We start from the raw sequence: 13,593 nt of genomic DNA, 5'->3' as shown, positions 1-13,593 counted from the left end.
CAGAAGCAAACTAGAGAAGTCGGTGCTAGGCAGAAATACTATGACATGCAAAAATGGTTGAACCAATATAGGTTGAGTCTCTGTTTTCCAACATACTTGGGACTAGACATGTTCTGGATTTTGGATTTTTTTTGGGGGGGGGGGGGATTTGGGAATACCAGTATTTGCAAATACATACATAATCAGTTATCTTGGGGATGAGACCCAACTCTAAACAGAAAATTTGTTTTATGTTTCAAGTATACTTTGTACACATAACCTGAAGATAATTTTATACAATATTTTTAATAACCTTGTGCATGAAACAAAGTTTGTGTACACCAAATCACCAGAAAGCAAAGATGTCGCTCAGCCACCCATGAAAAAACTTTTGTTTTTTTGGAATATTTTGAGTTTCAGAATTCCAGATAATGGAGACTCAGCCTGTAATTGAAAAATATTACTACAGCAAAAATTTGGTAATTGCAAGCATGTTTTCCTTTCACATATATGCTACAGTGGCTCACAGTATGCAACTATATCACAACAAGGCTCTGATTATTCCAGTTCATCAAATGTGTCTTCCTCTTCTTCACCACGGGCTGACTGTGCTATGGCTTTCATCCACTGCTGTTTCAGGTCCTCTGTCTCTGCAACCAATGTATAGACCTGTTTGGACTGTACCAACTGGAAGATGTGACGGGTGTCACTTGGAGGCATCTCTTTGACTTGGTAGCCCAGAAGGGGGATGGAGGTGTGAGCTTTGACATCCTGAAATTTTGGGAGGAGTAAGAATAAGAGGTTCAAATACAGGATTCCTTCCCTAACCCAAATGTCTCACAACTGATTTCACAAAACCTAAACCCCATGTATAGCAATTTGCCAGGCAGTGCTGACTTCACAAGGTCTAAAACTAATCATAAATTGTCACAATTGTCACATGTTTCTTCCATTGTGGGCTTTTGTTGGTTTGCTTGTTTTTAGTCAATTGCAACCTTAACAGGGTACAATAATTTAAGCAGAGAAATTGTGTATGCAGAGAGTACTCAACTCCCTTTCCAGACTTTTATCTATTCAAGGGTCCCTTCCATATTATACAGTTATAGTACTACACTTTAACTGACTTGGATGCATCCTGTGGAATCCTAGGCTTTGTAGTCTGGTGAAGCCCCAAAGAACTCTCTGGCTAGTAATTCTAAATACCTCTGCCGAAAGAAGAAATCCCAGGATTCCATGAAATGTTGCCAATTAAAGCAATTAAAGTGGAATATACAGTGGGCCCTCCACATTCACTGGGGTTAGGGATGCAAGGCCCCCGTGAAAGTGGAAAAACCACAAATTAAAAAAACCTTTTTTAACCTGAGGGAACACCTGTGCAGGAATCTCTAGGTCCTCCAGCACAATTCTATGGTTAATATCCCCTGGAAGTTGACCATAAATTTGTGCTGGAGGACCTACAAATGCCTAGAAAATTGTTCATTTTCTGTGGCCCATAAGGTGCATTCTAAACCCATTCCAAACCCAGCAAAGCCCTTCCTGCTCCCTCCATAAAACTGGCTGAAAAATGTTCTACCATACCTGAAAGCCTCCAGGAAATCTGATTCTCTTAAAAGAAAAGAAAAGAAAAGAACAGGGCCCTCCTGTGTCTTGCTTTCCCGCAAGCCTCCTTCTCTCACAAAAATGATTTTAGAAAACAAGGGTCAGCTTTCAACTATGTCAATTTTTGTTTGGGAGGACTAGTGAAGCCTACAGTAGATCTCAGGGCCTTGAATTTGGTCGCTGAACCTCTGGAACTTGTTCTTCCCTGTTCTAAGTCACCTGTGTTTCCACCCTAAATTTTTAAAATAAAATAAGCCAAAGGGTACCTGGGGTGCAGCATAAATATACAACACAAGGGGGTCATCTCGTGGGATCACAAACCATCCCCTCTTGCTCCCCTTTCCATTCTTGTCCAGCAGCTGCAAGAAGCTGCACATCAGACTCTGCCCTGGTGTTTCTGCAGATCCTTTCTGTCAGTGAAACAAAATAATCAAAACATTCTGTTAATGTTCCCTAGCCTAGTGGCATCCCAATGGCAACTCACAGAATCAGAGTTGGCAGAGGCTGTTTCAGATTGTCTGTTTCACCACAACTAGGTAGTCCTGGAAGAACTAGCTATGCAGAGAGGAGCTGCATAAAGTCATGGGCCATTCTATTGCCCTCCTGGGTCTACCCTAAGTGTTACATAGGAACCTGGCCTGTAGTAAATCAAATTATTGGTCCATCTACTGAAGTACTGACAACTCTACCTGAAAGTGACTGTGGGCTTCAGACAGGAATCTTTCCTAGTCCTGCCAGAAAATTTCTGTTATTCCCTGGGGATCTCCTATCCAAGTACTAACTAGCCCTGACCCTGCTTAGCTTTTGAGATCCAATGAAATCAAGTGTGATCAGAGTGGTATGGCCTGATGATTATTAGTCCCATGCTGAATCAATGGAATGTGCATGAGTACTAGTACACCAAGTTTCCATTGATTTAATGGGTCAACTCTATTTAATAATAATAATAATAATAATAATAATAATAATAATAAAATTTATTTGTATACCGCTTTTCCGTCTGATCAAAGCGGTTCACAGTACCATATAGTACAATATTTGGAACAAAACATGGCCTACTGGCCTTAATCTTCAGTACCACAGACAGAGTCCTTCCTCCTTTTCAGAGCTCCGCTCAAGCAATCATGTTTCATTGGTATTTCCTGCAATAAACATGCAAATTGCAAGTACACATCTAGAAGCACTGAGGATGTGCTGGAGTTCCATTATTCTTTATGACTCTAATGGTTGCACATTTTACTTTTAGGGGTTGTGCATCTCTTCTTCATAGTTTGTTCCTTGCAGAACATCATTTGCTATCTGTAGAATATTGTTGGAACTTGGCTGCCAGGTACACAGCTCCTGGTATCAGAATAAAGCAGCAGCAAGAACGAAATCCCAGCAGAGATCAGTAAGGACCATGTCATCGCTGGAAATGTAAAGGAATAGTGGGGGAGAGACTAAACTAGTTTCCTGACTGAGAAGGAGAGAACAAAAACATTCCACCTTTGCTTTTTCTCTCACCTCCAGAATACCTTTGTGCTTCCCATGCTGCTCATCATGCAGCAAATGTCCCGTCAAGAAGTTGTAACATTCCATACAGACACGTTTGGGTCCATTCTTGTCATACTGCAACTCAGCCTTGTAATTGGAACAGCGGCCACACACCACCTGTCTCCAGGTAGGGAACCAAAGGGTAGCTCAAAGAGAAGATATTTGGTGAAGAACTCCACCCCCTGTTCCCATCTGCAGTTGACAAGCCTTTAGGGTAAGGCATATCAAGCAGTATGGCACAGCCTTAGCTTTGTGGGCTCTGCATTTAAAAGGGCTCCAGAGGCTTAGAGGCCATACTAATAGATCTGGTGGGCCATATGTATGTGGCCCACAGATCACACTTTGCCCAACCTTGCCTTAGGCAAAACGGAAGGGAGAACGAAAGAGTTTGGCCAGTGTCCTCACTGCTCAGATATGGATGGAGCAGCCATGAGTAATCATAGTGTCTAATTCTCAACAGTAGGCTTTCAGACTGTCACACTCTATGTACCTTCCATGATTGTCCTACCCAAAAGAATTACTTACATAGCCACAGGCCCGGCAGTGATGTCTTCTGCGTGTGATAGCATTGAACGGATCCTTGCAACGCATGCACATGGTTACCAGCTTGTCTCTTATCCACTGAGGAGCTCGATTACCCAGCTCCTCAGGCTGGTATGTCTGGGAGAGAAGAGAGCTGGAATCAAACAAACTTTCTTGTGGACTCTCTGGCAATAATGATTGCTGTGATAATTTTAATTTTGAAGGCCTGGCCTGACATCTCACCTGTGATGCCTGGCATACTTCTACCAACCTAGAAGCCCTCCTTTTTCTGCAGACCCCAATCCTTTCCCTCTTTCACCTCCTATCATCACAACATTTCTAGTTCTCAGTATGGTCTATCAGTCTTTTTGGGGTTATGAGTTCTGGAAGAACCACAGGTGGCCTTAAATTAGAAAATTAATAAAAAGTTTCAAGGATGAAATGAGGTGCAGGCAAGAGGACTGGATGTGGGTATCAAAAGGATTACATTCAAGTCTTGGGTCTCTGCTTCTGGCCTTTGAATGGCTGCTTTGAAGGACTCTTCCCTCTTCTCCTTCTTGTCAATGGCAGATTGGAATGCCTGGTGGAGCAGTAAAATAGAAAAGAAGCTTAGGTCAAGCTATGTGTGAAAGCCACATCTTCCCCAGTCACATATAAGGATACAGGCAACAAGGGATTTTAAAAGTAGTAATCAGGAAGGGATAGACCTTCTTCCCCTGCTTTGACTTACTCCAGAAATGGGTTGCAGTTTTACAAATACTTGTGCCAAATAGCCTTTAAGGCAGCAGTTCTCAGCCTTTTGGTCCTACAGATATTTTGGACTTCAACTCTCAGGAACCCCACTTGACTTGGTCAATGTCCAAGAATCTAAGGCTCTGGAGCCTTAAATATCAGGAGAACCAAAGGTTGAGAACTGCTCCTTTAGAATCTTACAAGACATTTTATTAGTGCTTTTCTCAAGATAGACGGTTTAGACTGGTGCAGATGGCTAGGAGGAGTACAGAATATTTCAGGGGAGAAGTAACTGACCTATTGAGGATACTTTTACTGGCCAGTACTCCTGTTAGTTTTAAAAGGACTGTGGCATAAATTACCTTTATCCAGGCATTCATCTCATCGTGGGATCTGCAAATAAAAAGTAAAATAATCTGTTAGAGAAAATGAGTTCTATGTTTCTTTGCTAGTATAATTTTGTAAAAATTCTGTTCTGTTACCTGGTTTGTAATTCTAGAGTCCGCTGCCTTCCTGACACAAGGAATGCATGAGGAAACTCTACATCATTCAGTTCTCGGACCTACAGGTTTCCAGGAGCAAAAGAATTAGCACGGATGACATAGAACAAATCTTAGATTCTCCACAGATGTCACATCTAGACAGACATCATTTTATTTTGTGACTCCACTGTGGTCATTATGCTTTGAACTAACATGCCATCTTCCTCTTCCACTAAACTTAAGTGAATCCCTTTTTCCAGTTGGCTGGTCTTTCAGACAATCAAGAAGACCATCATCTTCACTGCCACTGTCAGACTGAGTTCTTCTCTGGAACAGTTTTTAAAGTTTAAACAAGCAAACAAAAAAACTTTCAAGACTTTTTGAAATCACACATACACACACACACACACACACACACATATAAATCTTGATTATATATATATATATATATATATATATTTAAAAAATCAAGATTTACATTGTAATGCCTCTGGGGGAAAGCTACTGCTCTTGTTCTTTTATATAGATACCTTCTGCCACTCTTGTGATGTATTTTTATTTAACTGATGTCACATTTTATTTCTGCATGCTTATATTGTTAGCCACTGTGGGAATGTTTGAAAGGGGAGGGTTTGGGAGAGTAAATATATATGAATGAATGAATGAATGAATGAACGAACGAACACTGGGAGAAAGCACTCACAAAATATTTGAGCAGATAAGCATGAAAGGATTTTTGTTTTTATAGAAGAATAACATTTCCATTATTTGGCCCCAAGATTGTATGGATCGCCCCTTCTCAGGGCATGGAGAGGGAGCCCTACTTTTTCAGGCCTCCTTCTTACAGGCATAGACATCTCCACAGTCCTTGCCAACAGGAGGGACCAGGACCTTGTTGTTGTTGTTGTTGTTTTTGTTGTTGTGTTACTTAAACAAATCCATAGAATAGGTTTGGGGGCAGAATATGCCAGTTTATGGATATGATGTATATATTTTCTCTGCAGTCCCTATCCTCCTACATTCTGCCTTTCTGGCATGAGCCAGAGGGCTTTGGTTATACCTTTGTGATAAATTTTCTTTCCACTCTTCTCTTTGGATAGTTCTGCCCAGCTGCAATCTTTGGAGAGGGGGGAATCTCACTAAACTCAATGAATCTTACTTCTGACTAGATACAGAGAATTGCAGTGCCCATGAAGATAACAACAAAATGTTCTGACCTTCATTCCCTGCACATCAATCCGGCTTCGCACTTGAAACTCCGCACCCACTTGAATGACTTTGGGCACACAGTAAAGCAGTAGGTTATTAAACTTGAGGGAAGCAAAACAACAAAAACCACACATCACAAATGAACAAAGCTAGATGGAAAAAAGAAAGAAAGAAAGTGCCAACATCAAATGAAACAGAGCATAATATAGCTGCCCCAATGAACTTCTCCCTCTAGAGAAATGAATAACTGAAGCACTCTAAAACAAGAACAGGAAAGGAGTAGAGATGCTTCAAAATCTGCCCAGAATCTGCTGGTACCAAACATTCCATATTCTTAAGGGACAGCAGCCTCATGATGCCAGATTTCCTTCTCTCAATAGAAAATGTGGCTGGGTTGGAAGGATTCAATGCCCTTAATATTTATAGAAATATTTATGCACATGTCTATGGAAAATATTTTGAAATGATGGATGATGATGAAGCAGATGCAAATAATAAAAGAGGAGAGAAGAAGCACATTTTGGAGTATAAAAAGGTGCATAAATGTCTTCATTTTAGCACACTTTGTAGAAAAACGTGTATTGCTTTGCATATTATTTGCTCTCAAATCTATTAGCTTGGAAAAAAAAAACTTCAGAAAGAGAATTCTAGTGATGACAAAGTGAATGAGAACACTTCACAAACTGACATACATACATAGCAGATATCTCCACATCCCCAAAAAGAGGACACAATGGTTCAAAGAAGAACCCACCCAGTGCATCTCTTTGTCTTACACCATCAAGAATGTGTGTACAGCAGAGATAGGCAACTGTGTAGGCTCAAGAGGCCCATTTTCCACAAACCTGTAGATGAGCTTCACAGAATATGGACAAAAAGTGAGGTTTTTTTGGGGGGAGGGGGGTGATGAGGAGCTCTGGGGCACTGGGTGAAGATGTTTTTTACATGTTTTTATGGTGGCCTTATAGTTTGAAGACAAACAATCGGCTGAAAATGATGATCATTTTTTTAAAGAAGGGGTTGGAGGACTTTGGGGTGCAGAAAAATAGCTTATAGGCCATACTTTATTCACTCTTGCCATACAGCAAGAGTGGGGAACTTGTGGCTCTCCAGATTTGCACTGCAACTCTCATCAGCCCTCATCAACACAGCCAATAGCCAGGAAATGTGAGCAGTTGCCACTCAACAACAGTCACACATTCCTCATCCCTCCTATACAGATTGGGTTCAAATAACTACCCTTTCCAAATATGTAACATTTCTGTGGACAATGTAACTCCTTAATTTTATCCATCACACTGACATCTGGCCCATTCTGAACTCACTTCAAATGCTAACTGCTCTGGACAACTGGGGTCCAGGGTGTATTATGATTATCTTGTTCTATCATCCCTCAACCTTAAAAAACATATCTCACCAAGAACAGGTATTTCTCTGTTGTGGTGTTGTGCCGGAAAGAGATTTTCTGGATGGGTCCCTCTTTAATGAGCTCATTTGAAGGGTCAACAATGTCATCCTCAAGTCCTAGCCTGTGATACACCTCCCAGAGGTTCTGGAGCCGTTCCTGTGGAGGGACCAACATAAAGTATAAACGATAGGAAATAACTGCTCTGCTACCATGCTCTCTCACTGAAACTGGATGAGAAGTATCAGGCACTTAGAGGGGGTAAGTGGCACTCACCATCTCTGCAATAGCAGCATTAGAGTGTTGGGCTGCTGTGAAAATCAATTCCAAAGCTTCTAGAAAGGACCAAAGAATGCTCTTTTACACAGTCAGTAACCACAAATTTTGTTATAAACAAAATAAAATGTCTGATTTGAAAAGGAAAAGTCTTGTGCGAGCACAGTCTTAAGGACTTGGCTAGCAGCATATTTAGAGTTTAACTGAACATAGAAAATATTGAACTCTCTGATAATGTATTATCATCAGCATTGATGGCTCCCTAATATATTCCTTTCTAGTTCAATAAGTGCAGAAATGCACTTGGAGTGTTGTATACATATGATATATACACAGGCGATATTGTCTCAGTAGACAACAGAGAAAATATGTTGTAGCTTCCCTCCATATCCCTCCAAATTTCCAATTTTTCTCCTGGAAAAAAGGGAGGGGTCTTGATTTTTTTTATCCCCCCCCCCCCCCCCCAAATGCTGCTGGATCTCTAAATGCCAGAATAGGCATTTGTTACTCCACTCTCAACATTTTCAAGATACTACAGCAATTATGGCTCAAACGGAAATTTAGAGGGCCAAGAATGGAAGGATAATTTTATACCCACAACACTGCAATGAAAGCCTTAAAGCATCTCAACTTGTCCATCTATGTGTATTGTTAAAAGACAGTCTCCCCTAGCTTGGTAATTTCTCCAGCTTTCTTTTTTTTGCACCCTTTTCAGATTATATGGGCTTCTTACTCTGTGCATCCTCCCGGTCAGGTGATTCCAAAGGTAGCTTTTGAACATAACCCTTCAAAAGGAGTTCATATCTAGGGATTCTCTGTATAGGCTCCAGCATGTGATGGTGCAAGGTTAAGTTGGCAGATATCTCCTGTTTCTGGTCATGAAAAAGCAGAAAATAAACACAAAGCCATGGCAATGAAAACTTTGTGTAAATGTATATACTGTATGCATGCAGAAACATACAACTATACTAGGGGTGGAAGGAATGTTTGTTATTATTCATTCATGAGTTTAAAGATAAGCTTCTCATTAGGAAATCACATTAACAGTAACAGCCCGGTAGCTGAATGTCCTGAAGTGTTGTGGCAGTATTATTCTGCTGAGAGAAACAAGGGTTAGGGTTAGGACTTGTTTTCTGCACACTGCTTCCTACACAGGAAACTAGTTTCCTTCTTAGAAAATGGGTTTCATGGGGGAAGGGGAGTGTTTTTTCTCCACAAAACTTCAGGACATTCAAATATGAGTGAAATGCTTTGGAGGAATATTTGTTTTCTCTCACTGCAAGAGAAAACTACTATAAATATTAATTCTTGAAGACAAATTAATCAAGGAGTCACATCTCTAAACTACATGCACACAGTAGTGTGGCTTGCCTCTCCACTTAGCAACCCAAGATGACTTTTCACCAAGTATTGATGATATAATAAAAAAAGGAGAAGACTTAATGACTCAGTGCAAGTCATTCCAAAGATGGATCTGGAGCAAGAGTGGAACGTTTGAGCTCATATGGAAGCAAGACATCCCAGAATCAGGTGCTGAAGCAGGGAAGAAGAATCAGAGGCTGCCAGTGAGACATACAAGGTAAGCAAAAACAACTTCATGACATATGGGGTCTTGGACTCACCAAGAAACACAGAAAGAACAGAGGAGCCAAACATCCCAGCAAAGAGCACTTTCAAGACATTCAAGACAGGAATAGAGGACATCAGCCATAAGGCCAAGCATAATTTGTGAAGAAAGTAGACAGTAGCATAAGAAAGAGCGTGTCATTTTTGCCTGGGTCACCAAAATGCCCTGATGCATATATACACATAGATATCCATGCCCTGGATGGCATCTCTGATGGAAACCAAGCTGGGTAAAAAGCTTAGTTGTTGTTCTGTTCTTTCAAGTCATTTCTGACTTATGGAAACCCTATCACAGGGTTTTCTTGGCAAGTTTCTTCAGAGGAGGTTTGCCATTGCCATCCCCTGACACTGTGGGAGTGTGACTTGCCCAAGGTCACCCAGTGGGTTTTCATAGCTGAGCAGGGATTTGAACCCTAGCGTCCAGAGTCACAGTCCAGTGCTCAAACCACTACATCACACTTGGCTCTTGGGTTAAAAACCCAACCATTTTACCTGAATCCGTGAAATGATTTCCTGGAATGGCAAGGACTTTTCAGACCATGTGGTGATTAGCTCCACGGCCTTGTTAAAGTTCTTCACATATTCACTATACATCTTCAGAAAAGGAGCAACCTTCTGGATGATGTCCCCAATCCTGGGATTTGTCTCCCTGTAGTCATAGAGAGAACAGGCCTGCCATTGGCACCTCTACTGATGGCAGTCAAAATAGACTTAAGGAATGGGGTGGAGAGGATATCCATTTGTCTCTTTCAGTAGCCTTAGTTAGCAATGATGAAGCATCACTAGCATTGTTTTGTGACAGCTTCATACATCTTTTATGAATGCAGCTCAGCTTCTAATAAGCAGCCATCCACATTTTGATGAAAATAACACAGCGTAAACACTACTAGCTGCCCTTTTCTTAACATTTTCAAACCCCCCCCCCCACGCATCTTGAATGAATGTCCTCATATAGGGTTTGTTTCAACTGGTTCCAGTTGTATTACTAGCCAGATAGCAAGTGTATCCACACTGCAGAAATAAAGCAGTGTGAAACCACTTAAACTGTCATGACTCTATCCTACAGGATCATGGGATTTGTAGTCTGGTCAGGCAACAGAACTCTATGATAGACCAGGCTGAATATCTCACCAAATTATAAATCCCAGGATTCCACAGGTTGGGAGTCATGACAGTTAAAGTGGCGTCAAACTGCTTTATTTCTGCATTGTGGAAGACTTGAGAGACAGTTCCACCAGGAGCAGATACTGGCAGAGATGATGGCAAGATTTTGGAGTACAAGGTTCTATGGGCCATATGGCCTGACCTGTGTCCCCTGCTTTGTTTCCTTCAGGAGAGCACTGCACCATTACCCATGCTAAAATAAGAAATCTGGTCAACTTCTGAACATGCCATTGTGGAGCAAGGGGATTCCATCTGTTCCTATTCCTCAGGGAGCAAAATGTCTTGGGAAGGAAAATTAATTTGTTTATTTTTTTTTTAAAAAAAAACAACAACAACTATTTCTCTGCATTATATCAGAATTCAAAGCAAATTATGACATAATAAACAAATATGCAGATGCAACAAAACAAAACCCAAAAACAAAATGTCACCTAAAATGCTGAAACTTTAAAAACAGACTAGCACTTGCTCATTTAGCAGTGCAATGCTACACACGTCTTCTCAGAAGTGAAGACCACTGACTTCTGTGAAGCTTATTCCCAGAGAAATGAGTACAGAATGACAGCATAAACTAGTAAAATCTATTAAAATACTTACCTAAATTAAAAGGTTGTTGCCTCATGATAAACTATAGCAGCATTGATGTCAAGTAAACTGCTTTGGTTATATTTATAGATTTTATCCTTATGGGTGGACTCTCCTAGAATATTCCCAATAATGCACATAAATAGAAATAATGCCATGATCAGCAACATAATAAGTGCCTAAGGCCTATAAAGGTGACTGCAAAAATGCCACACTTGCATCTGCCCACAATGAAACAACATAAAAATATATTTTGCTTTACATGAGTTAGTCATTTGCTGTATTGTACAATGCATGAATGCAGTTTATTTTCATTCGAGGGCTAGCTTATCTGTTATATAACATCGGGTGCATCTATACTTTAGAAATAATGCAGTTTAAATAATGTAGCTCCATCCTATGGGATCCTGAGATTTGTAGTTTTACAAAGTCTTTAGCCTTCTCTGCCAAAGAAAGATTGTGCTTCACAAAACTGCAATTCCCTGGATTCTGCAGGATGGAGCCATGGCAGTTAAAGTGGTGTCAAACTGGATTATTTCTACAGTGTAATTGTACCCATAGACTATCATATGCATTTATTAAAAGTCTTCAATATTAATGTCTAGACTTCTTGTATTATATTTTTAGAGTCTAGACTTCAAAGCCTACAGCATATTTTCATTTCATAATCTTCTCTCATTTCCCTGCCCAGAAATGCAGTGGACAGAGAGGTAAGAGGTCTGGCTTCCATAACTCACCAATTCTCCATACGTTTTTGCAGCTCTGGCAGGAAAAACTTGGCATGGAAGTTGTAAATGGATGAAATATTGGAGAATATCATTTTTACCACCTCTTCTGGGAATGCTTTTGCATTTCTGGCTTCCTTCACTAGCTCTGCAAAAAACACCTAGAAGAAGATATTTCCAGCCAGTAAAGGAATACAAGTGTATTCATTTATTTAATTATTCATTCATTCACAGAACTCCACTTACCAGACAAAATGGTTCATAGAACGGCTTAAGTAAGAATGATAAAAACCAGATCATTCCTATCAGTGTTAAAACAGTACAGTTTAAAACAATACAGCATCATTTAAATGCCTTTTCCTTAAAAATCTTTTGTTCCAGAAGTCTGTCAGAATTTTTTTAAGCCTTCAGCTGCCTTCACCTTCATATGCCTTTCCCTTAAAAACCTTTGGTTCCAGGAGCCTGTCACATCTGTTTTTAAGTCTTCACCTGCCAGCAGTACAACAAAAAAGGAACAATTCTAGCCTTCCCAGACAGAGAGTTCCAGAGTCTAGGGACAGCCACTGAGAGAAGTCCCCATCTTCTGTGTTCACAAACCATACTGTTTAAGAAGTGAAACCTGAGGGGAAAGTTAGAGAACTGTTGCATAGGAGACTATCACGAGGAAGGCTGAGATTTGACTATGTAGGAATCCCAGAATTTCCAAAGCACACACAACACAACCAGTTGCTCACTAGCTTCTGAGATTGATTTCAGATTCAATAGTGCAATCAAAACCAAGAGCTGTACAGATGCTCATACTCTGGAATATTGATTTAGAGGTTGCAAAGGGACCCCCTTTCATACCCAGTTAAAGTATTGTGATTTCAGTTTAACTGTCATGGCTGCATCCTATAAAATTCTAGGGTTTGTAGTTTTGGGGGGCACTAGAGCTTTTTGTCTGAAAATTCTAAAATACTTCATAAAACTAATCTCAGGATTCCATAGGGTGAAACCATGGCAGTTGAAGTGGAATTATCATCATATAAAAGGTTACTTTTTTGCAGTATAACTCCCAGAACACCTATAGATGAGAGATTCTGGGAGTTATAGTTCATTTCCTGCAACTTTTCCTAGATTTTATAGTTTTCATATTTTCCCATGCAGTGATGTGAATGAAAGTAATAATTAGACAGATATTTTAGTCTGACAAAAAGCAGTCACCAGAAAATATATGCTGCCAACTAACCTGATCCAAGAGATGAAGACAGTTGACGTAAGCGTGCTCAGTGTCCAGAAGTTCCAAAGCTATTTTTTTCTCTTCTGGATCCTGTGTGTTCTGTATTAAGAGAAATGGTGTTCTTTATCATGTGGTTGAATTAACAGTGGATATGAGTCCATAGTATGAACAGCCAATGAAATCAATGAACTTGAGCTGGTCCTGATGGCCTTAAGTCTCACTGATTTTAATGACTCGACTTTAAGTATGATGAAGGACTTTATCACACATGGGCTTTAAGCCACAATTTTAGCAAGAGAATGTTGTACAACATTGCCACCAAACCATTGCTGCTGTGCCTCTGAAGTGTTATTAGAACATATCTTTTCACAGGAAAGCCCACCAATAAGCGGCTGATCATGTTGACAACCCACTATTCCACAGGTGTGGTAGGTTGCTCCTGTAGTAGTCTCAATATTGGGTAGTCATATAGTGCCAGTCTGCTCCTTTCTTCCTCTCTTCCTCCCTGTTCCCAAGCAGCCCCCACACTTTCTTTTC

At 40.4% G+C, this 13,593-nt stretch overlaps 1 protein-coding gene across 1 annotated transcript; it reads right to left on the bottom strand.

Annotated features, from left to right (window-relative positions):
• Nucleotides 1–314: 314 nt before the first annotated feature.
• FGD2 (FYVE, RhoGEF and PH domain containing 2) lies at nt 315–13,146 on the bottom strand. The gene is made up of 14 exons (XM_089514764.1): nt 13,066–13,146; nt 11,850–11,998; nt 9,856–10,012; nt 8,471–8,609; nt 7,738–7,796; nt 7,474–7,620; nt 6,065–6,157; nt 4,848–4,927; nt 4,728–4,758; nt 4,121–4,213; nt 3,637–3,771; nt 3,082–3,228; nt 1,845–1,988; nt 315–750 (listed from the first exon to the last, which is right to left on the bottom strand). The coding sequence occupies exons 2-14, from the start codon at nt 11,930–11,932 to the stop codon at nt 538–540; spliced, it is 1,521 nt and encodes a 506-aa protein (XP_089370890.1). The 5' UTR covers nt 11,933–11,998; nt 13,066–13,146; the 3' UTR covers nt 315–537.
• Between the last annotated feature and the right edge of the window lie 447 nt (nt 13,147–13,593).

Source organism: Sceloporus occidentalis, unplaced genomic scaffold (genome assembly GCF_023333645.1).
Source record: "Sceloporus occidentalis isolate IW3139 unplaced genomic scaffold, rSceOcc1.0.p SCAF_3, whole genome shotgun sequence".
NCBI lineage: Eukaryota > Metazoa > Chordata > Lepidosauria > Squamata > Phrynosomatidae > Sceloporus > Sceloporus occidentalis.
The sequence above is the reverse complement of the archived record's forward strand: the minus strand, read 5'-3'. Positions and strand labels throughout refer to the sequence as shown.